At 39.2% G+C, this 27,420-nt stretch overlaps 1 protein-coding gene and 1 non-coding gene across 22 annotated transcripts in view; one reads left to right on the forward strand and one right to left on the reverse strand.

Annotated features, from left to right (window-relative positions):
- The window catches only part of CADPS2 (calcium dependent secretion activator 2), a 533,537-nt gene that overhangs the window by 19,936 nt on the left and 486,181 nt on the right, over positions 1-27,420 (reverse strand). For 20 of the 21 annotated variants that reach the window (XM_059171710.1, XM_059171704.1, XM_059171699.1 and 17 more), the window contains 3 exons: positions 21,570-21,653; positions 21,431-21,463; positions 7,778-7,885 (listed from right to left, as the gene is read on the reverse strand). In XM_059171710.1, the coding sequence (XP_059027693.1) occupies positions 7,778-7,885; positions 21,431-21,463; positions 21,570-21,653 (225 nt within the window). Of the gene's footprint in view, positions 1-4,791; positions 6,722-7,777; positions 7,886-21,430; positions 21,464-21,569; positions 21,654-27,420 lie in introns of those variants that run through there. The other variant, XM_059171703.1, reaches the window with a different exon arrangement.
- On the forward strand, positions 25,866-25,969 carry LOC131830990 (U6 spliceosomal RNA). The gene has a single exon (XR_009353514.1). It is a non-coding gene; the product is annotated as a U6 spliceosomal RNA (small nuclear RNA).

Raw genomic sequence — 27,420 nt, forward strand, 5'->3', positions numbered from 1 at the left:
CTCAGTTCTTTTAAATGGTTTTCTATGGCAGGGACATTTTTCTTAATTAGTCACAGCTAATTAGTGTTCTGGCATAGACAAGTAATCAGAAATGTCAGAGCTGCAAGGCTACATCTCCCTAATCCTTTGATAATAATTTAGCCTCCTGGGAGGGCCCCAAGCTGCGGTAAGTAGTGACTGACAATAAGGCAAAATTAGGTGGGCAGCAGACCATTAGGATAGAAAAATAAAAAGCACTACCCAACCCTGCTGAGCACCATCAGGCAACTGGCTGCATCGCCAGATGAGGTGCCTGTTTAAGCCTGTGTTGTTAATTAGCTGATTCTACCAGACCTGCCACATATGTCCAGGTGCCTCATGCAAAGATGCGTATTTCTGGGAATGTGCCAAATGACAATTGTGTTTCATGATCACATTTCAAGAATATAAGTAAGAAGTCCACATAGTTCTTGAAGATCCTTTTGAATTATCAAAGAAATCAGATCAACCTGCTACACGACATTTTCTTGCTGAGTTTCTTTTAGGCGATTAGGCACGCGTAGCTCAAGTTTCTCAGGTTTTTAATTCACCAACAGCTTAGATTCAAATGAGGGCCTTTGGCTGCCCTAAGCTGCGTCTGGACTTGCCAAAGCTATTTTGGCACCCACCGTACATCAAAAGTAGATCCTTTTATAAATTCTTATACTTACAAATAATAACTTCACATTAAAATAAGGATTATTAACAAAGATGAACCAGACAGCTTAATTCGAGAGGGGAGGTTTTAAAAAGAAACAAACTTTGACAGGATAAAAAAAAAAGTCAAGGAGCAAGGTCTGTATGGCATTTCCTGAGGCAAACAAGGCAATCTAGGGAATGGGTTTGACTATGACTATCTTAAAAGAGGTCAAAGGACTTCAGTGTGAGTCCAAGTACTGTAGGTAAGACGAACCAGAAATTCAAACAACTAAAAAGACAGAACAAAACCCCCAAACACTTTGGAAACAATGTGTCTCAGCAGCTAAATCACACAGTGCTAAAGGTAACACAGATCAAAAATGGAGATTGAACTTTTTATCTGCCTTTAGTACACAGAGAGGTACCAGCGTACATAACATCACCATGTTTAGAAACATGTGATCTCAAATAGCCGCCAGTATATCGATGGATCTACATCATCCATCCCTTTCTATTGACAAAGAAGGAAAATAATGGTAATGACACGACAATGATATTCACTTTTCGCTTTGCATGTTGACAGAAAAACCATGGTTGGGCATAATGGTCTAACAGTTAATGTCTTACATCTGAATTCTTTTGCTATAGAGACAACACCAAAAAGAAAATCCTCTGTAATGGGAATCTATACTAATTTATGTAGTTCATGTAACAACTTCAGAGTCATTTGAAAGTGGAAGATTACTGAAGAGAAAAACCATTTTTAAATCAACATTAAAAGAGAATATACCTATAATATCCCAGAATTGTAAGAAATGCAAGAAGACAAAGAAGTCTTCAGGCTTAATGGGCTGCAGCCTGCATTCCCAATAACGAGGCTGATTACACACACAAAGAAATTTATCCAAAGGAAAGGACTGAAAGAGTAGACATTCGATTCTAAATATATACCACCAAGGGCATCCTGGAAGGAAAGTTGTATCTAGCAGCTACTCCTATCCATGCTCTGTTGATTTCAAATACTCTCATGAAATCAACATGATAATAAACTGAATCTTTAAATAAGTTAAAGATAGTAGTGTTGATCTTACTGAGGATGGATAAATTCCTGAGACAGAAAGTTTGGGCACTGGTGTAAAACACTACACTTAAAAAGTCTGAGCATTTCTACCCCCTCTTATTTGAGAGTCCAGAGACAACAGCACAGAAATGGAAAATGAGTAGTATTTTGAGACACATATTCTCTTGTAACAGGTTCAGTTTTTTTCTTTGTATGTTACTGTATCTTAAAATGGCTACTGAACTCATTTATATAGTTTAGGCCAATTTTACTTAAAGTGTTTAATTTAGAGTTTCTTTACTGAAAAGAATTCTATTCAAGGAAAGTCCTGAGAAATTAATCCTTTATAAAACACTACTTAGATGAATATAACTGATTAACTATCATTTAAAGAATTACTTTTAATTTCACAAGACATCACAACAATATTTAAAAAAAATCTCGTTGAGATGAAACTCTTCAACAATTAAATATTTAATCAGTTTATAACACAAGAGAACGTTTAATCTGCATGATTTACCAATTAAATGCTGCACCCTGATGTGTCTTCAGCAACATGAGAGCTGAAATGAAATTGTTTCAAAGGGACTCAAGAAGGGTAATGCCCAATAAATGTACAAAGGGTAGAGGGGTAGGCAGGTTTAGTATGCATCCTGGACAATAAGATGTATTTCAGTCAACCTCTAACTACCTTCAGGTTGTGATATTCTTGGACATTATGAAACGACCACAGAGGGTGCTCTTGGGAAATTACTGCAGATGTCAGTTTTGACTTTGGAGATATCCCCGTGATCCAACCCAGGGATCCAAAGCTCTGAAGGGACTGTCCAGCATCTCTCGTGACACACAGGCGTCAGTGGCTGCCACTGTGTGTCCTGAAGCCTGAGCATGAGGGAAGAAATATCATACCATAGTAGACATAAAAAATGGAATTTAAGCATTGGAAAATCTTTGTCATACTTCTGGATTGGGATCAGATGAGTTGTAGATGGTTCTGGTTTGATTAAAAACTATCAAAGGTTGCTGACAATGATATTTCATATAGAAGAAAAAGAACACACTGGGGTAAGAGTGATTGCATACAAAGCAGAGAAACATTTTGGGTGAATCTATGATCTTACTACAGGAAACTTCCTTAAGATTTCTCTTATCCAGAGAAGACACATTTTTCTAAACTGAAAATGTGAATTTAACATGTGGATTTTAAACTTCACATGTGTAACGATGACCATTTGAGAGGAAGAGATAGTCTCTGTTGAAAATATTCTGGTCACTCGGAAAGATTTAGCATGGATATGAAGTAGCGGAGTTCCAATCAATTTTCTACATTGGGGTTCAGAGCCCTTGTGGTAGATACAGAGAGTGTCATGTGGCACAGCATTTTTAATCTCTCTTCTACCTTATCTACTGCACTCGCTATTGCTTTGTGGCGGGGATACCTTCCTTTACTCAGCTATGACCAAAAAACTTACTGATGGTTACCGGGGGTACAAGCCTTAGCATTCAACCACCCACTAATTTTTGTCACCACTGCTTAAATTAAAATGAATTTAATCTAGTTGGTTTAAAATCTGGAAGATATCTCAGAAACCATCTGGAGTTCTAGACTAATTTCTTCAGTTTACATGTACCAACTCTACTGTGTCTGAAGCAGGGGACATACCTTCTTGAAACTCACTCTGACAATCCATGGTGGAACTGTGGCTGGGAATCAGGTTTGCGGATTCCTGGTCCATGCCTGCAACCCGCAGCCGCCCCCGCCCCCCTCAGTACTGTTTTACCACTTCAGATTTTGTAAGTCTAAAGGATGGTAGAGATAGCATAGACTTTGAAACTGGAGAGATGCAATTTTGAAGTCTGATTCAACACTTAACAAGTCACTTACCTTCTCTGAGTGAGTGGGAGAGTGTCCTTAACCTGAGAATGAGGTCAAGTGGGGATGATGGCATCTGGACAGCAGGTTAGAAATGATGAAAGTGAAGCGCCGAGCTCATTGCCTGGTACATGGAGGTGCTCTGGGAACGGTGGTAGTGACAGCTCGGGCTCGGATTACTATTTTGATAATTGGAGATTACGGATATACCTTAAAACAAACTCAGTTCCTTCTATGAATAGCATGAATCTGCTATTGTTTATTTAGACTTCTAGAAAATTATTTCTGTGTTATGCAAAAAAAAGTTTCAGAAGGTTAACCATTTATGGAATGAAGTAGAATATCTTGGTTATTTGCCTTAATATTAACTTTTTTGGTCTTCCAAGGGTACATTTAGCTTTCCTATTTCAAGATTTAATGTAAAAGTATAAGATTATCCTATTTTAGGGCCTTGCAGGGAATACAAATTTTAATCCTCCCTAAGACTTTGGCAATAAGGAGCACAAAGACTATGGGCGGAGGCCAGAACAATAATACTAGCTGTGCGAGATGCTCAGGACCTGGGTCATGGCTTGTGGTTCTGTGGGTTGTATATGGACAGCTGTAGGAGCTACATTCTCTTTGTCGGTGCATCCCAAATGGGATGGACACAAATCTAGGGTAATTGTCATTATGTGGCCTTAGTCACTGGTATAGTTATTTAAATAGAACCCTAAAGTATTTCACTACAAATATCAGGAACAATTAAGATGCTTAGTGGATCAAAAAGTTTTTGAGATCAGAAACACCACAACTAATTACTATTCTCCAGGTAAGTTTGCCAGAATTTTCAATAGTTTTTTTTTTCCCCCCATGAGTAGAGCACCATGCAGAAAAAAGATTATTTAGTAAAACACACAAGTGTTAAAGTGTTGGTATTGGAGGTAGGATGGATAGGTGTCTTCAGAATAACTGTTTTATATAAAAATGTTGCAATTTGTGGTATTTCCAAAACTGAGCAAATCTTATTTTGGCTAAAGGCCTATCCTTTTGAAAATGTTTTGAATTTAAAAAAATTTTTTAAATTAACATATAGTGTATTATTTGTTTCAGGGGTGCAGGTCTGTGAATCATCAGTCTTACACAATTCACAGCACTCACCATAGCACATACCCTCCCCAGTGTCCATCACTCAGCCCCACCATCCTTTCTACCTCCTCCCCAAGCCCATCCTTCATAGCCCATGCCCAGAAACTGGATGCCCTATGCCCTTATTGGGGTTGGTTAAGCCACTAAGTGTTGACTTGCTGTGGGGCATGTGCAGGTATGTGTGTGTGCGCGCACATTTTCCTCTGCATCTGAAGTTATGAGTCTCTGTTTCCTTCCTTTCTTTCCTTTTATTTACGTCTTACTTTAATTGGAATAGCAAAAGTTTGTCATGATGCCTGAGTAAAATCGTTCTCATCAATCTTTTTCCTCTAATAGACTAAGGTTGCCAACAGTATTTATAGGGTCATTATTTTCAACTGTTTCTTGACACCTAACAATATTATTTTAAGCTCCAGCCAAGAGGATTTCCAATAATTATATAATGCCTCTCAGTAATGATCTGTTGCTTAAGATACACATTCTACTTTACCTTTCAACACATACTTGATAACCTCTCATTTACTAACTATAATTGAGGCAAATTCAGTCTTGGCTAATTAGGGGCTCTTAGTACCCCCTCATACATGTTATTCTTGATGACATATCAATAGAATTAGGGTCTACTTTTTATTTTTAATTACAGTAATAAAAATGTGCAATTTAAAAATATTAGAATGTTTAAGGACATTATTACTATTTCACAAATAATAAGTCCAGTATCCTACTGGGGATATGCAAAATGACAGAACCTTCACAACCAAAACAGTATTGCTTGTCAAGCGTTCCTTTCAATAGCTAACTTACAGCCATGTCAGATGTTTAAGTATCAAAGAAAAGTATACCTAACCAGGACAATTAAACTAGACATAATTTTGTGTTTTTCTTTTTAAAGTAAGCTCTATGCCCAACGTGGGCCTTGAACTCACAATCCTGATATCAAGAGTTTTATGCTCTACCAATGAAGCCAGCTGGGTTCCTCTAAACTATACATAATTTTAATGTTGACCTCCTTGCATCCACTTTAGTTAGCTCTGTTGGTTCCTTTGGCCACACCAAAAGTCTTTGAAAAAAGTTTGGTAAATGGGAGGGAGTTGAAGTAGGTTATATCTTTTTTTTTTTTTTTTAAGATTTTATTTATTTATTTGACAGACAAAGATCACAAGTAGGCAGAGAAGCAGGCTCCCCACTGAGCAGAGAGCCCGATGAAGGGCTTGATCCCTGGACCCTGGGATCATGACCTGAGCTGAAGGCAGAGGCTTTAACCCACTGAGCCACCCAGATGCCCCAAAGTAGGTTATATCTTGATAGAGAAAGAAATTCGACCTCTGTTATGAATTGATGGCAAGCTTTGTAGTAAATAGATCACCAAGATGAAAAATTGAACATGTTAAGAGAAGACAGACAGACAGACACACACACACACACACACACACACACATTCACTCTCTCTCTCTCTCCCCTACATACAATGGCCTATTTCCAGATGAGTCTACCTTTTTCTCATCATAGAATACATGCTTTAGCTATACAAAGAATAAACATGAAGGGTATAACATCAATCCAATTTTCTTATTCTGTTCAGCATTTCTGAAAATTACCACATAAGCAAAAAAGACTCAAAGAGGATCTGGAAGTAAAACATATGCTTGTACATTCAGAGCAATACCAAATGGAAGCAGAAGTTGCTAATATGGTTTCAGTATTTTGTAAAAGAGCCAGCTGGATAGATGATAATTTTTCTACCCCTGCAGGGCATCAAAAGCTTTTAGGAAATCATTTTTTTCACACGTATTAACACTTAGCTTATTAAAACAGATGATACTTTTATTGTAAAACAGCCCCGGTAGAGGCTTGAGGCACAAAATCTGAGAGGGAAGACTCCTTTTGACCACCCGACCTGACAAACAGCGAACACTGACACCACAGACCATGGCGGAGAGGGTGACGCAGCAAGACCTTCCGTACGTACCACTGCGGAGTGTCACCACGAAGCCCGTGAATTGCTGTTATGAAAACATTTGCGGTAACTTGCATAATTAAATGAAACTGCCAGAAAAGCATTTCTAAAATGCAGGGGAGATGCGCGTAAATAAATACAGTTCAAAGCCAATATTCCGTTTAAGAACCAGCGCTGTGCTGAGTTACGTGAAATTACATCCCGGCAAAGCACCCTTTTCCTTGGACTTGACTGTTAAATAATTATAAATGAGTGACAACGTCGTGATGGAAACGGGTTGCTCTCTTAGTTTCCTTTGCAGGTACTCGACAAATGAAACTTAATGATCATGCTCTTTAAACCACAATCCCCCATTTCTGGGAGTTGCCATGGGTCAGTGAAGACTTCTGTCCTGATAAAACTACAGGGTTATGCTGTTAGCGCGCCATCAGCGCTGTAAACCAAGATAAAAAATGTTCCAGAGGGCTCCTGGGTGGCTCAGTGGGTTAAGCCGCTGCCTTCGGCTCAGGTCATGATCTCGGAGTCCTGGGATCGAGTCCTGCATCGGACTCTCTGCTCAGCAGAGAGCCTGCTTCCCTCTCTCTCTCTCTCTGCCTGCCTCTCCATCTACTTGTGATTTCTCTCTGTCAAATAAATAAATAAAAATCTTAAAAAAAAAAAAAAAAAAGTTCCAGAAAGGAGAATGGCAGGTACTTGCCTTTACTGCCGCTTTGGTCTTGGTTTAACTAAAGAGCATCCTATCGACTCAAAAAACTTTTACAGGAAGAGCCAAATCCGTTATAACATGATTCTGTTTATGGAATGCGGCAAAGGCGAGTGAAAGAACGCTGTACACAGTGACAAACTGGGTATCATCTTGCTTGTTAAAATTAACCTTCGAAGGTTTTTGAGACTCTCATTCTAACAGTGACAGTTTTCATGTACAAAAGAAGCCAATTAGGCTTCTGTCAACAGTCAGAGAAATAAAAATATCAACTACATTAGCTGTATAGAAGAAAAAGGATCGGAAAAGGAGTCTGCTTTGCAAGCACACCATCAAAATGCAATTTTTTCTGCACCTATTTCTACGATGCCAGGAAGCCTTGCAAGGACAGTTACTTACATCAAACAGCTTTTCTATATACATTTCCTCATTGACCTTTTCTCGAAGAATATCCTGGTTTTGCCGAACAAACATAATGTAGGTGTCTGCTAGATCCATTCCAGGTTTCTGTTGTGAGGGAAAAGCATGGGGAATAAAAGATCAGGTCTCAGTTGTGAAAGCATTATTTATTTAATCAGAACCTTAGAAAATAATTCCCAATATCATTTCAAAAATTACATTAGTAAAATATGCTCAATACCAAATCGACAATGAGCACCTTCGGTAAATTCCATAATTTAAATAAATAAAAGTTTATTATTGATGACTGTAATTTGAGGTCATTAGTAAAAGAAGTAGAGATGTGTGGTTATAAACTAACCAGGTATTTTCTTTCTTTAAGGGCTATCTTGAAAGGTTAATACGCCAAGTATAAATGAATGTATTTTTTTTTTTTAAAGTCCCCACTTGAAATAATGATTTCCTAATTGGCAATATAAGTTATTGTCACTATTTCTGGCTGGTTATACATATATGTTAAAACCCAAAATGCTAGTTTTCCTTGGACTGCCTTCCTCAACTACTGTAGGTGTTCAAGGCATATAAGCTAAATTTTCTTATTAATTTGAATAAAAGATTATTAGGAAGATCTTGGGCAAAACAATTTAATGGATTACAAACTGAAATGGAAACCAAAATTTTGAGGATCACCCATTGGTTCTGCTCATTCCTATTTATCAATACTAGCTCAAAGATCTGTTTTATTTTAGAAATACAGTAAGAATACTGATGAACCGATTTCATAGGAAGAGTTTAAAGTGTGAATTAGGTAACCTTCTGAAGTTATCCAGCATCTGGTGTCTTGTAATGTTAGGGGAAATAGAGCAGAGTCTACAAAGCCAGTACCAGGAAGGGACAAAAACCTGAATGGCTTCTAAAGGGTTTTCCTTCCGGACTTATCTTTAGTTCTTTTTTGAGTTTCGAAGAGATAGACTAGTTATTAAATGATTTGAATGATCTCCACTTGGGGTTGATCCATAATCTGTATTGAGTCATTCATTTGCTTAGAAGATGGCATTAACAAAATGGTGGAACTGATGCCCAAATGAGCCAGTCTTGTATCATCTCCTATCCATAATATGTACTGACAACCTCCATCAACAGACTCATTTTGCTAAAATCTTGCAGAGAAATGAGGTGAAAGGGAATCTGGGCCGTTTCACTATTACCACTGCAGGAAAAACAAGGCATACCTCTGAGTGTTGTGGTAGCGCTTCTCCTTAAAAGGACAACGTTCTTATTGTTTTTTTGGTGAGGGGAGTGTATTTTATAAACCATGATAAAACTGCCCATCTCTTTAGCAGTGCCCAATATAGGAAGTACACATCTCATTAATAAAAATTACTTTGATTTTTTGGTAACGAAGTTAGTTCTGGGTAATGAGAGTCACAGGAAGCTCTTACTGCTCTTATATTTGGCCTAAAGGGAAATATATACCACATAAATTCAAAGATCCTTTCAAACATGACCCAATAAAACAAACGGTTATTAGCTATAATTTGAAACAACTACTTATGTCTTCGTAAGATGTCTTCACTGGTCTTCCCTTGATGAACACGCACATACAAGGTAGGGAGTATGTTTCAAACCTAATGGAGGCAACTTCTATTCATTTCTTCACTATTTTTATGCATAATTCTCTTAAGCAATGTCTGAAAGTTTAAACAAAATGACAAGGCTAACCAAGAGAGAAACCTAGGTTGTTTCTTCTTTTTTTGGGGGAGGGGGGGAGGAGGTGTTATTAGATCAGTTTTTCCCGTGAAGAGGCAGGGTAATTTGCACAAAGTTTACTACTATTAATACTTGAAGACAGCTAACCCATAAGATAAATACTTCTTTCCATGTTTCTCAAACTTTGTCAAAACACCAAAAAATGAGAACATTCAGAAAACATACTGCCACAGGATGAAAAGGAAAAAGAACATTTTTCTACACATAATGGATCGTGTACAGGAAGGTAGCTCAGCATCAGAGGTTCCATCAGGTGCCTGGAAACATACTACTATGATATACATAATAACAAGGCAGTTGGGCACAGCTTAGCGAAACTGGGGGTTAAAGAATATGCAAACAAGAGGCTTGCTTGTTCTACTATTTCTCACACCTGCCAAACCCCATTTTTATTTCTTTCGCCAGAAGAGTAGGCTTACAAATTTAATCTAGTCAATCACTTGACCCATCAGACTCATTGGAAACCAAGCTATAGCTTGGAGGACTGGGGAATAGTGACTTTAAACACTTGCCATAGATTCTAAGGTCTTTTGTCCTATTTCTTTAATCCCTTTCGAGATAACATTCGACATAATGAAACCCCATCCAGGAAGAGTTTATCTTCTAACATCTAAAACTAACAAACACTTTATGGTTTAAGCCTAAAAGAAAATTAAATGCTGTTCCCTTTGGCAGACCCAAGAGAGAAGATACTGAAATCTGTAGGTTGAGACAGTTCTACACTTCCTAAGGAAATAAGAATCTCTGGTTGAGGGTGTGAAGTAAAGCTCATTTAAAAGTTTATTTCAACAAAATTAAGGGCTTATCTTTTTTTTTTTTTTTGAAAATTATGTTCTTCCCCTTTTGGCAAATTAAGATCCACTTGCCTGGAAAACAAAACCTTGAATTCTTACATTACTCATTAGCATTATTTCTTTCTTTATCTTTGAGCTGTTTACCTATTCTTGAAACTGTGACATATGGGAATTTCACACCTAGTGAATATATTTTCATGTAGCTGTGGCATGAGACTATAATCATTAAAAGAATATACACAAGTAAAAGTAACTGCAACAGTTGGTGACATTTACCAATTAGAATTATAGTTCTTTATCCTTCCTTTAGTGTATGAAGGGTAATTATCTCTGATAAATTGCTGAAAAAGATGTAATTTTCCTTTTAAACAGTTTCTACTTATAGTACAAATGTGTTTGGATAGAAGACATTATTGCTGGTTCAGTGCTCCTTTGTGCAAAGACTCTGTTTTATGGCAGTAAAATTTACATACTTTGGAAGTCACTGCATCTAATTCCATTATTACATGTTATGCATTTGATTCCATCATTCCATAGAGTCTTAGTAGGAAATGAAGTTCTGCTGAAAAGCAGAAACTGAACATACTCTCTTAAGGTTTGGGTTTTTTTGTTTGTTTTGGTTTGTTTGGTTTTGGTTTTTTTGGGTGTGTCAGTGAATGGGATGCCTGTCACTGCCCGGCAGAGATGACAAATTGTTACATGTGCTGGTGCAGGTGGGTGTCCACTAGCCTTAGCAAACAGATATCTAGTAAACTTCAGGAACTGTTGATTTGGATGAGTTTTTATCAAGAATACTGTATTCTGCAGACCTATATTTAGAAATCTTTTCTAAATGGTAATTATAGTTTTCTTAATAGGAGAGGAGAACAATTAAAAACCAAGTAGCAAGCACTTTATGGATTTAACACCACTTAGTGTCCATGTGTTTTTTTTTTTTTATTCCCTCATTTAAAGCTCTGAGATCCATGGTTCACCAAGCACTAACTCCTCCATCTTGTTTATTAGGATAGTAATCTCTAAATCAAAATAGGAATTCTCGAATTCTAATTTGATTTAAAAAAATTTGGCTAACAAAGTTATAGTAAAAGGACACAAACATCTAAAAACTTCGCCCATGAGCATCAAGAAATCAATAAAAGAGGAAGGAAAAGAAGGACCTTCAGGGGAGTGCCCCTGACATTGGGTGCGAAAGTAAGAGAATAGAACAGTGATTGAGTAAGTTTGGGTAAGGGTGTAGGCTCCAGCAATTTTTTTCAACCATTAATCACCAGTTAACCTAGTGAGATGAAAATGCTGTTGAGAAAGAGAGAAAAAAAATTCCTTGTTAATTACACGCTGCAAATGCTCTTACTTCCTGCTGCTACACCTAATCCCACAGGTGCAAGTCTTCACTCTCCCTATTCACGGGTAGGTATGTGCAATGCTGCAGTCATTTTCCACAGCAACGGATTTAGATGCAGAGGAAGCCGCTTAACCTTCCACGGGAGGTTAACAAGACACTATGCAAACACTGTCATGGTGTCTATTTAACAAGGAGACGATTTCTTAACTATTCTATTCCAGTCTCAAGGATGAACTAGAAGCTACAGTATAATTGACTTAATTTGAAAGTGCGCTTCTCATAACCTACAAAAGCTTGCCTCGAAGAAACAATCAAGAGTGGGACTGTGATATCCTGGTTTATGATAATCTGTGCATAAGAATCTTCGGAGATTTAAAACAATGGCAGGTCTCCTCAGTTCGAAACCGTAATAACAATTTCTACTTCAGCTCCAGCACTGCAAGTTCGAAGTCAGTCTGTAACTGATCATCAGAGAACGTAGGGCATCATTCTACAAACACAGAACTTATCCCAGGTTTTTTAATTTTTTAATTTTATTTTTTTAAAAATATTTTTTACTTCATAAGACCACATTTTAAAAAAAATATTTTATTTATTTATTTGACACACAGGGATCACAAGTAGGCAGAGAGGCAGGCAGAGAGAGAGTGGGGGAAGCAGGCTCCCTGATGAGCAGAGAGCCGGATGTGCAGCTCGTGACCTGAGCTGAAGGCAGAAGCTTTAACACACTGAGCCACTGAGGCACCCCTTATCCCAGGTATTTTTAACAATACATATCTTCCTTTCACTGTGTAATATATTCTTTATTACTTGGGCACTTATGCAGAAATTTCTACAGTTTTCCATTTGAGTGAAAATGTTCTTAAAGTGAAGCTTCTCAAAAACATTTGCAGTAGGTTAAGTGAATTATATAGTCTCAAAAACCTAAAAAAATAGGTTTGAGTACACCTGTGATGATTAGGTTGCAAAAATATGTATTTACCAATTTTGTACAAAGTAGAATAATTATATTGTATTCACATAGAAAAAGCAAAAGCAAAAGGAAATAAACAGAACTAGAGCCTTCGAACTAGAGTAGCCCATCTTAAATATTACCAAAGCCCAGGAAGAGGAATAATTCATAAGTTGGGGTGGGAGAGAAATGTGAACAATGAAAATGTCACAAAGATATAAAATTTTCAAAAGCTTCTAATAATAGTTTATCTAACTCTTTTAAAAAAATGAAAAAAAAAAAAAAAAAAACCCCAACCCCTCATTGTTCTAGAAAAAACAACCCTCCTATTATTTCCAAGCAGTGAAATGGCCACAGTCATCTTTCTCTTTGTTAAATTCAGAAGTATTCAAAATTCCCTTAACTCTATTACACATTTTGACTCCAAATTGGAAAGCAGAAAATTCTGAATTAAAGGCAACAGCGCCCACATCCATTCAAAAACCTCTTTTAGATACAGAACATATCATAAATGTTTTAAGTATGCACGTTTCCTTCATTCACACATTTCTGAGGGAGAGAGTTCCATTACTCCAGCTTTCTTGCTCTGGATAAGGTTCTTCTGTCTGCCCCTGGGAGTATAATTAGTAGAAAGCACATTCTGACCATAATGCTATGAGAGTAGATCACATCAGAATCTGCTATCCTCGTACTCACACTAATACTCATACCTTATGTGATCATATTGTTTTTAGTCCTAAATTCACATGGATGCCTCACACTATGTGGTGATATATTTTACTATTCACAGATCTAAGCATTTGCATGTACACTTTGTTGTATCACTGGGGGAAAAATCCTTCCAAAGAGGAGGTTCTTTTAAGTACTAAAAGGGATACTGAATAATAGTTTAAAATAGCAGCCTGAAATGCTCAAGGCAAAGAGGCAGGTTGACTTTGAACTGAGATTTATGGGCTCATAGTATTTCTCTTGCTAGTTCTAATCTGCAATGAGGATCACTAACATCTCAGAGTTTGGAGGAACAGGTGCTGATACAGTACCACCATGCCAGGAAAGTGCTAATACGTGTAGCACATGATTCCTTTCTACTCTTATTTTCATGAGTAATGATAGTAATGATGATGAAGGTATTCGATTCTCAGTCTATAACAGTGTTCACTAACCTCTCCCTCATCTGGCTACAGTTGTTATGAGGAAACTATACTGAAGACTTGAAGACGTGAAATTAAAATGTTGTGGGTATTATTTCATTTAGCTTTTAAAATTTAGATTGACTCGGACTGATTTACTCAGTCCCAGTTTGGAACATTTCAGATTTTGGCTTAAAGGAGCCTTGAGGATGTACAAATGTCAAAGTCCAGAGGCAGTCGGTTGGTCTTCCCTTGTATGAGAACAGCCAGCCAGCCAGAACAGAACAAACGAAAGGAAAAACAAAGGAAGAAAGATGGGAGAAGCAAAATGCTTATCTAGGAAGGGCAGCAGGCAACCTCCTCTGTTCCTAATATGGCGAGACTTTAGTCTGGTCCTGGTGTGCATCTCTCCCTCTGGGGGAGTATTTCCCAGTGGGGAGGGGCTCCATCCTCGGGGTTCTGCCTGGCTCTCATTCTGACAGAAAGCACTGAGTATTCAAGTGGCCTTATCTAAGAAATAAACAATATCTGAAGCAAAGGAAGGAAGGAAAATACCATTGTCATTGAACTGACCAACTATATTTTTAATTAAAAAAATATTTATTCAACTGTTAACCATGACCAAAGGGTACTAATATATTTTTTTAAAGTAATCACTATACCCAACGTTGGGCTCAGGCTCACGACCCCAAGATCAAGAGTCATATGCTCTACCAAGTTGGCCAGCCTGGTGTCCTGTGACATGGTGGTCTAGTTGGTGGTCTAGGTGACCTTTAAAGGTCACCACTGACATGGGGCACTTGGGTGGCACAGTCAGTTAAACCTTCAACTTGTAGTTTTGGCTGGTGCCTGATCTCTTGTGGTGAGACTAGCCTCCATATGGAGTGCGTTAGGCACAGAGTCTGCTTGGGTTTCTCTCTCCCTCATCCTCCCTCCTCCCCTCAGCACACTCTCCCTCTCTCACTGAAATAAATAAATAAATCTTGAAAAAAAAAATGTCACTACCGATCTATGCAAAGTGCTTAACATTTGAAAAAAATGAAAACAATCTGATTTTTTTCACTCTGTTGAATGCAAATGATTTTTCTTTTAGAAAACAATCATGTTCTGAAGCAAGGAATGATAAATGCACAATGTATAAAAACAGGAAGCATCATTCCAGGTAGAAGCAGTAACAATCCCATTTATTTCAATTGTGCTTTACCTTTACCATGAACTTCTATACTAATATGCCTGTTGGAACTCCTAAGAACCTAGTGAGGGAGACAGCACAGGGATTATCCATTATCTTCAGTGTACGGTGGGAAAATGGAAGCCCATGAGTCAGACAGCTAATAGCAGGCAAAGGGTGGGATGTGAACTAAATCTTGGACTCAGAGCAAGTCTGTACAGTATAAAGTTGAATTTAAGCCACACTTGGCAGATTAGACATTTTTGGCTGTGTCATAAAGAAGAGACAGCATTTGAAAGAACTATTAATGAAGACAAGAGAAAAATCATCTCCATTTCTCAGGACAGACAACCAGGCTTTGGTATCAGCACTAGGAAGCACAGCAGTGGAGCGTTTCCCCTTTGCTTCCTCCTTGGTCATGGTCACAGTCATCCTTGACATGCCCTCCAGGTCTCTTGAGCTGTGTCATCTCACTATCTAGCACAGAGGTCATATGCATTGTGTGTGCTAATGTTAAGACAATTTTCAATAGGCATTGTACACCTATCCCTCACCCCCCAACATGCCCCATAACTAACATGACCTATAATTTAGTCGTCCATAGAATGGGTATGTTACAGAAACTGCAGGAGTCCTGCTAACTGTGACATTTTATCATTCTATGAATTCTTAATATCTGTCCTGTTCCATGCAAGAAACAGCAGAGACCGAATATGTCACCTGGAAAATGATGAGAAGTTGAGGAACTAGGGAAGAAATACTGTGGACAAAAGGCGCAACACCTATCATGATTAGACCAGAGTTAGAGGTTTTTTGGAGGAAACCATAGAGTATTTAAGAGAAAACACTATGAACATAATTTATCACTCTTGCTGTTGACCTCAATCAGTTGACTGAGGGAGTATTCATCAGGTTTCTCCATGATAACCCAATGACTTCCTCCCTCGCCCCCACCCCCCTCCCATCCTCCTCATAGGCAGTCACTATGCACAGCCTTTGTGGTGGCGAATTAAGCTGTCTCCTTGCAAATAAAGTATCTACACTAACTATTGGGAACTCTTCTGTAAGGGAGGTTTATCTTTCTCATCATGTGTTTGCTCAAACATTTACTTGTATGAGTGTGGACTAATGGATGTTTATTTTATACTTTGGGTTATACTCTAACACTACCTAATTTACTTACTTGTTCAAATGATCCTAGCTCAGGCCATTGGGAGCTCTTTCAGAGGCCTCCTGTGTCTCTTAACATATCCCCTATCGTTGTGGGTTATTTTTTTTTTTTAAACACCTCCTTACTTTCTGTCACTATAAGATGCTCCAGGCTCATCTTGTGTCATTTCTGCCCCAGACCTAGTATCTGCCATTTCTCCAGAGAGTCCTGGTTCACTTTATGTGAGATCAGATACTAAGGGCTGGGCACTAGGTATGGTGACTGCTACTGGGGTATCGTTGCTTCTGGGCTCTCTCAGTTAACAAGCCAAGGAAATATATGCATATATTAATATTTCTACATGTAAACAGCTCTATGTTAAGTTCAAGACAAATTTACACTAATGTCTCCAACTCTAACCCATTACCACACAGACTGTTCTATCCGCCTCCTTGTTTCCAACCTCTTACTCCAACAGGGAGAAACTTGGCTTTCACCAAACACCATCCCTGTACTTAATCCTTCACTTCCAGTGGATAGGTGTAATGGTTTCTGAATTGTTAACCTGTGGGGAAACGCTTTATCAACTAGACCACCAAGCTTATGTTCAGTTTCTTTCTCCTTTATTATTAGAGACTCCAGTCATTTCCAAAGTCACTCAAATCAGCACTTTTTCCTCCATCTTTTTCAGTGACGTTATTCCACACATTTGCAATAGAATTTGATTTTTAAAAAATCCAAATCTTCTTTCTGTCTTGGGATCCCAGGATATCCTATTTGATCTTTTAAAAATTGGCCCATGTTCAGGTTCGATCGTTGCTGCAAAGTTAGGTTTTGACAAGTACATAATATCATGGAACCATTACAGTGTTGCATAGAATAGCTTCACTGCTCCTAAAAGTTTCCTGGGCTTCACCTTGTTGTTTCACTGACCTTGAACTTATGGCAACCACTGATCTGTTCTATAACCTTTATAGATTTTGCCTGTATTAAGAAGGTGATACAAATGGAATCATAGCCGACTTCTCAGACTGGCTTCCTTCACTTGGCAATATGCCTTTAAGATTCATCTTTATCTTTATCTCTATGTGGCCCATTAGCTGATTTCTTTTTCTTTTTTTTTCTGGATAGTATTCCAACTGTTTCATTCATCTATTGAAGGATATTTGGGTTGCTTCCAATTTTTGGTGATTATGAGTAAGTTTGATAGGAATATTTGTGTGCAGGTTTTGGTGTGGACGTACATTTTCGGATCATTTGGATAGATACCTATCCAAATAGGTATCTGGTGGGTTGCATGGAAAGATTGTTTAGCTTCTTACTATTTGCGATGACGTGGACAGAACTAAAGGGTATTATGCTGAGTGAAATAAGTCAGTCAGAGGAAGATTATTATCATATGATCTCCCTGATATGAGGAAGTTGAGAGGCAATGTGGGGGATTTGGGGGGTAGGAAAACAATAAATGAAACAAGATAGGATCTGGGGGGAGAAAAACCATAAGAGACTCTTAATCTCAGAGAACAAACTGAGGGTTGCCAGGGGGAGGGGGGTAGGGAGAGGGTGGTTGGGTTATGGACATTGGGGAACGTATGATCTATGGTGAGTGCTGTGAAGTGTGTAAACCTGGCGATTCACAGACCTATACCCCTGGGGCTAATAATACATTATATGTTTATAAAAAAATAAAAATTTTAAAAAAAGATTGTTTAGATTTGTAACAAACTGCCAATCTTCCCCAGTGGCTGTGCTGTATTACATTTACACCAGCAAGGAAAGAGAGTCCTTTTGCCCTGCATCCTTGTCAACATCTTGACAATTTTTAGGCAGACCAGGACAATACTTTGCCAATTTTTAAAAATTAAAATTAAAATTTAAACCACACTAATAGGCATGTAGGGGTACCTCATTGTTTAACTTGCATTTCCTGGGGCGCCTGGATGGCTCAATCAGTTAAGCATCTGCCTTTGGCCCAGGTCATGAACTCAAGGTCCTGGGATCAAGCCCTGTGTCAGGTTCCCTGCTCAGTGGGGAGCCTGCTTTTTCCCTCTCCCTCTTCCTCTGTGCTTTCTCTCTCAAATAGGTAAATAAAATCTTTAAAAAAAAATCCTTGAGTTTCCCTACCAACAAATGACATTGAGCCTCTTTTCATATGTTTATTTGGTAGCTATATGTCTTTGTGATAGTGTCTTTTCCGATTTTTTTTTTTTTTTTTGCCATTTTCCAAATTGGATTGTTTCCTTATTGCTGAGTATTAAGAATCCTTTGTTCATTTTAGATACAAGTTCTTTACCAAATATGTGTCTCTGGCTTGTCTTTTCATTCTCTTACCAGTGCACAGTAGTTAATTATTAAGTCCAATATAGAGACTTTTTCTTTCATGGAGGTTTTTGGTGTTGTACCTAAAGCCTCATCACCAAACCCAAGACCACATACATTTTCTCTTACATTTTCTTCTAAAAGTTTTATAGTCTACCTTTTACTGTAGGTTTTTGATCAGTTTTGAGTTAGCTTTTGTGAAAGATGAACTAGTGTTCTTTACCCTCATGAGGTTCTCCTTAAAAGACTGCTTTAGAAAGGCATAGTTGTTGGGGTTTTAGCATAAAAAATAGTGTACAGTCAACAGCAACTTCTGGCTGCTGAAGTTAATCTTCACCGGCATCAGTAGTAGAGACGTAGTGTCAGGTCTGAGCGAGAAGCTCCTCCATTAGTAATCTGCCATGGCCAGACTGTGTCTATGGTTGAGTATGCTCTGCTGGAGCAGGGGGACAAGGTGATTTAATGACACTGGTAAGCTGAATCCATCTACACAGTGATGAGTGACTGGCATGATAAAGGGCTTGGGTACAGTTGTTGTAGCTGTTTTAGTGCATGTCTATTTCTCTCTCTCTCTCTCTCTCTTTTATCCTGGACACTGATTGGCTTGTGGGCTGTCAATGTATAGTTTGGGACCTAGCACTTAGTGTTAAATAAATATTTAATTAGTGAGTTCAGTGAAGAAATTGAAGATGTCTAATATAGAAAGTAAGAATTCCTCAGACAATATATCTCTTTCAATAGCCACCACATCCTTTGGGAAGAGGAGACATGATTAATTATCATCAAATATTTGGAGGGCTGTCATGCAGAAGAGGGATTAGAACCAAGGTAGAATTCACAGAGGTACAGAATTTCAACTCATTATACGTCAGAGGAGGAAAGCCTGCAATCACTGAGAAAATTAAAAAAGCCTGAATGAATCTTTGTAAGGGATATCAAGAGAGGAACTTTCTGCATTGAGAAGGAGAATGAATGAACCACTTTCTATATCTTTCAACTGTGAAGCTCTATAAGGCATAACAGGTCTAGAACAGGGTCAAATTAAGAACTTCAAAAGCCCTGGAGCGCCTGGGTGGTGCAGTTGGTTAAACATCCAACTCTTGGTTTTGGCTCAGGGAAGGATCTCAGGGCTCATGATACTGAGCCCTGAGTCAAGGTCCTCCACTCAGTGTGCGGTCTGCTTGAGATTCTTTCCCCGTCTCCCTCTGCCCCTCCCTCTTGTGCTCCCTCCCTCTAAAAAAGATGTAAAAAAATCTTTAAACAAAAAAGTCCCAAAACTTCAAAAACCCTAAGAACAGAAATATTTATATGGTGTCCTAGTCCACTTGTATTTCAAAATAAAAACAAAGCTGTATTGTAAAATATGTTAGGAATGCCAACGAATTTCACATGTTCCTATTACGATCAGTTTCTTTCTTTTTAAGACATATGTTAGGAATTCCAAAGAATTTCACATGTTCCTATTACGATCGGTTTCTTTCTAAGACAGAAAATACAAACTCTCCTTAATCTTTCCTCCCTCTCTTTTCTGCTGTCATTTTTGCAAGACCTTATATCTGGGATTATTTCTGTTTATCACCCAGTGCTGATTTTCTGATTCTAGGTACAAGACAAGGAGTATACCAAGACTTCTTTGGGAATCATCTGTGAAATAAAAAAGCCTTGTTCCAAAGAAACCCAATGCAAAGGCAGCAAAGTCCATGGCCTTTTCATTTAAAATATCCATGTATACTCTTAACTATAGGGAACAAATGGGATGGTTACCAGAGGGGAGGTGGGAGAGGATACAGGGATTAAGGAGTACCTTTATCAGGATGAAAAAAGGTTAAAAAATCTATTTACAATAATTATGGCAGCAATAAATCTGGGGCTATTCAGTCCATAGTATAAAATGTGGTTCTGCACTTTAAAACTCTAGCACTCTAGAACTGTTATATATAGCTGGTCAGCCCTTAAACCACCGGCATTCACAATGACAGTCGAGATAGGATGCTACCCAAGCACAGTGTTGAGCAAAGATGAGATGACTTATATCCCATCTAGTTTTAATTTGTAAGTTTCATTTTCATTGTGCTTAAATTCTTTGAAAAGTGATACATATGCCAAGATATATGGTTAAGCAGAACATACTAGGACTTGATCACATAATGTGATAAGAGGATGAAGGCAAAAGTAACTTGTGAAGATTACCAATTTAAAAGACTGCACTAACTTGTTGATTACATTTACCCTGTGAATTTTCTTTCTTTCTTTCTTCTTCTTTTTTTTTTTTTTAAAGATTTTGTTTATTTATTTGATAGGCAAAGATCACAAGTAGGCAGAGAGGCAGGCAGAGAGAGAGGAGGAAGCAGGCTTCCTTCTGAGCAGAGAGCCTGATGTGGGGCTCAATCCCAGGACCCCGGGATCATGACCCGAGCTGAAGGCAGAGGCTTTAACCCACTGAGCCACCCAGGTGCCCCTATCCTGTGAATTTTCTAATTGTAGCTCATGGTATCTTAATCTTTGAACAGATTTACAGGCTACAAATTATTTCCCAAGAACTGTGCGAAACACCAAATGCTAAGACAACAGAATATTGGCTTATAACACTTCTGTATTTAGAAAAGTTGTTTTTTAACTGGTTCATCTTTTTTGTCACTTTAACTCCTATTAGAAACCTGTTACAGCTTTCATACAAAGGGAAGAGAGAGTGAGAATTTTTCTATAAATGGTACGAGGCATTCACTACCTGGTCCTAGAGTATTAGAAAAAACTACCCTCTGCAATTGAGCTGACATGTTCTCATAATGACTTTACCTCCATAAGAGTTCCCAAGCTAAAATGGAAAAAGTACACTGAAATGATCATGTCAGGCCTTCTTATGAGGGTTAGCACTTGCTTAAGGAAAATAAACTGCTCCCTGAGGGAATGGCACTCACTGCTTTAAAGATCTGAAATAAACCTTTGGTAAACCATAATTATTTTAAAAAGAATTATACACACATACACATACAGAGTTTTTAATAGCAAATAAAAAAATACTTACTGGAACATCAACATATTTTGCAGCTGCTTTCACCTTAAGTGGAAAAGAGATAATTATGAGAATTATTTTCTTAACTGTGAGATAAGTACTTTGACAACAGTCAAAAGACAACAGAAGAGAATCTCATGCAAATACTTACAGTGAATGACAGAATGGATGAAAAGAAAGTGCCTTCATCATATCTTGACAGCTTAGATAACACCCCTTCCAACACTGAAACAAACTGTAATTGTTTATAGTGAGTATTTAAACTATTAAAAAAATTAATAACAGGGCACATAATTTCTGGACCAACTTCTCCCACAGCACAAAAAGCCACAATGAATAAACTGATAGTCAAGGGGCTGACTTGTAATGTTTACTCTTTCATTTTGAAGGTGGGCTCTAAGGTCCTTTTCCATTGCTTGACCAAGTGTTTTTGTTTCTTTGTTTTTTTAAGATAAAAGAATAACATGTTATAGGATCCTGGTTACCAAACATGTGAGATAATTTAAACCACTGATAAATAACTTGACATTCCTGAGACTTCCTTAAAACGACTTTCAACTTCAGTAGAGATGTCTAGAAGCAATGATGGTCAAGTGTAATCAGATTCCTTTCTATCACAGATCACTTGACCATTCCCCAACTTCTTCTATCTACAGGAGAGTTTGAATCAAAATGACCAGATAATGGAAGGAATGTGTAGCATCCGAGGCTCCTGTGACCCTGCGACCAAGTCCCACATTAGTGAACAGGCATTTATGGAGCAGTTCTAATGAGGACATACAAGGATCAAATCTGCTTTCAGAGGCTTAGGAAGCACTTGGAGATCTAAGACATATGAACACTCTGTAGGCTACGAGGGAAAGAGCACTAGAGTGAACTTAATAATAAGCTCCTGATTCCACACTACTGTGTGGGTTCAGGCCAGCCACAGCACCAGTCAGTTCTTCTATCAGTTAAATAGTGTGTGTGTGTGTGTGTGTGTGTGTGTGTGTGCGCGCGCGCGCACGCGCGTGTGTACTGCAAGTGGTATGGAATTAAAATTTGTCTCACAAGTGTTTTACATTTTTAAAAAATATTTTTACTTATTTGACAGAGATCACAAATAGAGGGGCAGGCGGAGAGAGAGGAGGAAGCAGGCTCCTCACTGAGCAGAGAGCCTGATGTGGGGCTCGATCCCAGGACTCTGGGATCACGACCTGAGCTGAAGGCAGAGGCTTTAATCCACTGACCCACCCAGGCGCCCCGTGTTTTACCTTTCTACCATTTTATATTTCTCTGAAGTTAAAATTAAGATGTGTATACCATAATATGATTAAAAATGTGGAGAATTAAATTTCATTGAGTGGAAGCACTAAGATCTGGCACCAGAAATTAGTAGAAATCTACTGCAGTGTATCTTTCCTCTTTAGAACTAAAATAATACGCACTATTGACAAATTACATACTCCCAAAGGGAAAATACTGACAAGGTTTTTTAAATACGAAAAGGGAAATTAACGAAGGCTGGTTTTTGTTCACATCGCAGCTTCTTCAACAAAGTGATAATAGTTCCAGGGACAGAGCTTATTGGTCTCTGGTGACCAGAGAACTCACTGAGAGCACACAGGAGATAATCTTTTCTCTGTGGCTGGTCAATTACTGCAAAATAGTTTATGCAAAAGAAACAAAAACTTCCCTATAGGTTTCTCCATCACATCATGTGCGACATGATGTAAGAACACAGAAACAAAAGCACGCGAACGGCTGACTAAAATCGTATTTTTAAAGAATGAAAACTATGTGTGGCTCGTTAGTTATCCTAAGGGATACAAACAGCAAAAAACACAAAATTACAAATTGCTCACAACTAAAAGTCAATTTAGCGCTTCCTTCTGCCCATTAGGATTTCTTACCAGTCACAGCTGGCTAAACTCAACTTGATGTGGTTTGCGAAGACCCAGAAGACCAATACCCCAGGGCTCGGTCAGACCAGGGGAAGGGAATTCCAAACTTAATGGCCCTCTGTGGAAAATGCCTCATCTCCTCTAACTCAAACCTTGAGAGTCAGTGTGTGCTGGGTGATCTCATTTGCCACAAGGAGAGCGACAATTGCTATGGTTACCAGACTACCTGAGCCAGGGAAGGCTCTAGCACAGCACCTGGATCTTAGTGCCCTCAAGTGAGTATGTGTGTACACACGTAAGTGGTGCTGAGGGACCAGGCAAGGTAGAGGCAAGAGCGCTGTGGCTGGAGTTAGAGGGTCTTAGGTCAGTCGCAGCCCTGACCTGACAATTGCCATCTCTGGCTCCAGGGTGATGGTGAAACCTTGAGCTTCTTTAGTGTTAGCACATTCATCAGTCGAAGGGGGAAAACGCCAGCCATCCTGTCTGTCTTACCAGGGATCAGTGAAGCTCAGTTGAGAGGATTTATGTGAAAGGACTGAGAAAATGGCAAAATACTAAAGAAATGTGAAGAATTACTATTGCCCATATGATTAGCTAAATCACTATCCATTATATAGGTCTAAACATCTATGCATGTTAAGTCACAAATTCGTGGGGAAAGCCTTGGGATTGCTTAGTGATGAGGAGTAATAATGAGTTGGGCTACTGGCGAATGGGTCTAGTTCAATAAAAGAAACCTACTGAGGTAGAAGAGAGTTGAGGATGTCAATCAAAGACCTGCGTTCAAGTTCCACCTGCTTCAGGGCTGTTGGGCTCACAGCACGGGAAGGTGGCTTTGAACACAGGGGGTCTGGCTCCAAAGCTCATGTTCTTTACCATTAGGGGGGCACAGTGGTAAGCATCAAATGAAGTAAGTCATGTGCCCAACCTATTTGTACTCAGTAAATGTCATTTTGTTATTATTGAGCCCCTAATGTGGGAAAGGAAGACAATACGAATCTTTGATCTTTCCTTCCAGGAAGACGCAAACGAGCGAGAGAGACAGACATGCACGCTACCGGTCATGACAGGCAGCAAGTTTGAAGGGCCAGTAAAGATGGGCAAACAGGGTGACTGAAATGCAAGGAGGGAAGGCATGACTTCTAACTGGACATGTTGGAAAGCTCCCAGGTGGCCCAGGAGCTGACGGGCTTCAGGATGGCAGAAACGGAGGGGATAAAGTGACAGTCGGGGGAGCCTACTGGTGGGTGGTTTTAGGGCAAAAGTCCCCCACAACAGCAGCCAGAGCCTGTCTGGCTCACCTTCTCTTGCGAGCACCTTCCAGCACCGGGTTATATCCATGTAGGGCCTGCTGTCCCCGTGTCACAACATTCTTTGCCTCCATTTTAACAATAGCGGAGAGCCTCTCCGTGAGTCCCTCCCCACCCCACAGGGTCTCTGGGGAGACATAACCCGGCGGGGACCCTGTGCTTACATGGCAGTGAACTGTGTCTGTACCCCTGGGATCAAGCAGCTGAGCCATACCGTTCCTCCAGGAAGACTGTCTTTGTGAGATTTCTCCGAGGCACACGCGGCAGAAGAGTGGCCTTAAAAACCAAACTCTATTAAAATCAAGATTGACTAATAATGATATATTTTCCATCTGGCTGTTAATTGCACAAAACAGCAAGATTCCAAAGAAATCCAGTTAAACGCTGGGTTTAGTTGCTGTGTCTTTAACTGCTTCCTGTGAACTTTCTCAGTACAGCTCGGGGAGGATATAAATACTTAGGGGTTTGCCTTGTGCTCTCTGTTCTCCTGAGGGTGTCAGGTTGGAATGAAACACTGTAATCTCTTTGTTTCCCTGCTCTTTATTGTAGATGCCATTTACTGGGTTTGTTTGAATAATATTTAACACCTAAAGTCTGTCTGGGTAATTACCAACTTTACCCCACTATGCACACTCCCAAGGAAATTAAAGATGAAAAGCACTTTGAAATGACGAGTAGAACGAAACATGCAGTATGCCACAAGGCATGGCGGTTCAATTTCCTGTTGAATTTTAACAGGGTATAAGATTCATTTTCCCACATGTCTGGAAAGTAGACCACAAATTCTAAAACGTTACTGGGAGGATTCCAGCTACAGATCGCTGGGTTCCAAACACAGTTCCTGCTTTTTCAGCGGTGACCCTGCACGAAGGGATATCTGCCTCATTTATACCGCAAGTTGTAACATCTTCCACAGAGAAGAGATTCATCCAAATAAGACCGATCATGAAAAACTAAGTTCTTTCCCTTCCTTCTCTTTTTTCTTGGAGGGGAGGGTTAGTGGTGCTGGAGATATTGGCAGATGTTCTATATTTATCTGGTAAGATCAGGACTAGCAAGTATTGTTAAAAATCCACATGCACACCATGGACTGGAAAAAAAACCAGGCTTCCTTCCCTGAATCAGAATCTTAATGTTATAATACAATGCAATTGTCCCTTCCTCGCCCACTTTTCTTTCAACCTTTCTTCCAACTGATTGCCAAAAGGTCTTTCCAGATTTTCTGTATCCGTGTTTGGGAGGCATACTATTTGAGTGCTTGCTTCAACAGCACATATACTAAAACTGGAGTGATACAGAGAACATTAGCATGCCCCTGCCCAAGGATGGGTAGTATTTGGCAGCAAATATTTATTTGTAACATACCACGTTCCACAAAGTATCTAAGACAACCTCCGAAAGGACACATCTAGCCCAGACACTAGTCAATTCTCCACACTCTTCTCCTTGTTCCTTTTTGCATTGCCCCACAAAGAGAGTGATCTATAGTATTTTGTCTTTCCTTTCTCCTAGTGGCTCCTAATAATTCTTTTAAGCATTTAGTTTAATTTGGACAGGTATCTCCTGAATATATACCCTTGATCTAAATGAGCAAATTTAGGGGCGCCTGGGTGGCTCAGTGGGTTAAGCCGCTGCCTTCGGCTCAGGTCATGATCTCAGGGTCCTGGGATCGAGTCCCGTATCGGGCTCTCTGCTCAGCAGGGAGCCTGCTTCTCTCTCTCTCTCTTCCTGCCTCTCCATCTGCTTGTGATATCTGTCTGTCAAATAAATAAATAAAATCTTTAAATAAATAAATAAATGAGAAAATTTAATCAAATTACTTTAGGATGAGTTGGAATCTACGTGGTCAGGTGTGATGTATCCTCTGCCATATCTTATTCTTAAGAAAAATTTAGGGGAAAATATTCTAGGTTATCAGAAAGAATATACATATATGTCTGTATACGTTTACACATACCTCTATACCTATGAACTCAGGAAGGTAGTGTGTTCTCTTTCCTAAATCCCTTTCTGCAATAATCAAGGATTTAGTAGGTTGAATATATTACTATGCTCTTTTATTTCATACCTGGAATTTACCGAGCCCCGTTAACCAGAGTATGTCATGAGAGTGGTCACGCTCTCATTCTCTGCTCTGTTAACCACTTCCCCGATCTGTTCTTTCTCACAGCTCTCTCAGTTTTTCTTAAGCATCCTCCTGTTACAGCCATTGAATTCCATTCTCCTCCAGCTGCCCAGGGTGGTACCACAGCCTTTATGCCTCGGTGGGACGACTGTCAAAGACAACTGTCAAAGAACGGACTGGTGGGTACAACCCAGGTAAAAAGGGGACCCCAGGAGACTGGGAGGTGAAGCTCCCACTCTTTCCTCTCCACTCTTGCTGCATTCTATGTAGCGTGATGGAAAGATGACAGGCCTAGGGACCATGAGGGCCAGGTCCTGGCCCCACAGCTACCGACCGTCTGACCCAGGGCCTCTGTTTCCTCGTCTGTGAACCACAGAACTGGACTCTGGGGTAAACTCTGGTTTACCCTGGGAGTTGCCTTGGGAGACGAGGCCCCACAGGCAGAGCTCTAGGCCTCCTTCCTCTCTTCACTCAAAGCAGTTTTGCACTGATCAATGTTATACTTTAGGGTGCTACCCACAATATATTTGAGAACATTAAGTGTGTCTTCTAAACATTATAAAAATATTTGAAAAGTCCTTGCTAGAGGATCTCAGGGTTCCAACTCTAGCACTGTACGTGCCATGGAACTCTGGAACCTGGGGAGAAACGATGTGCATCCCCAGAGCCTTCTATAAGGAAATG

The sequence above is a fragment of the Mustela lutreola genome, chromosome 4, assembly GCF_030435805.1.
Source record: "Mustela lutreola isolate mMusLut2 chromosome 4, mMusLut2.pri, whole genome shotgun sequence".
NCBI classification, from domain to species: Eukaryota; Metazoa; Chordata; class Mammalia; order Carnivora; family Mustelidae; genus Mustela; species Mustela lutreola.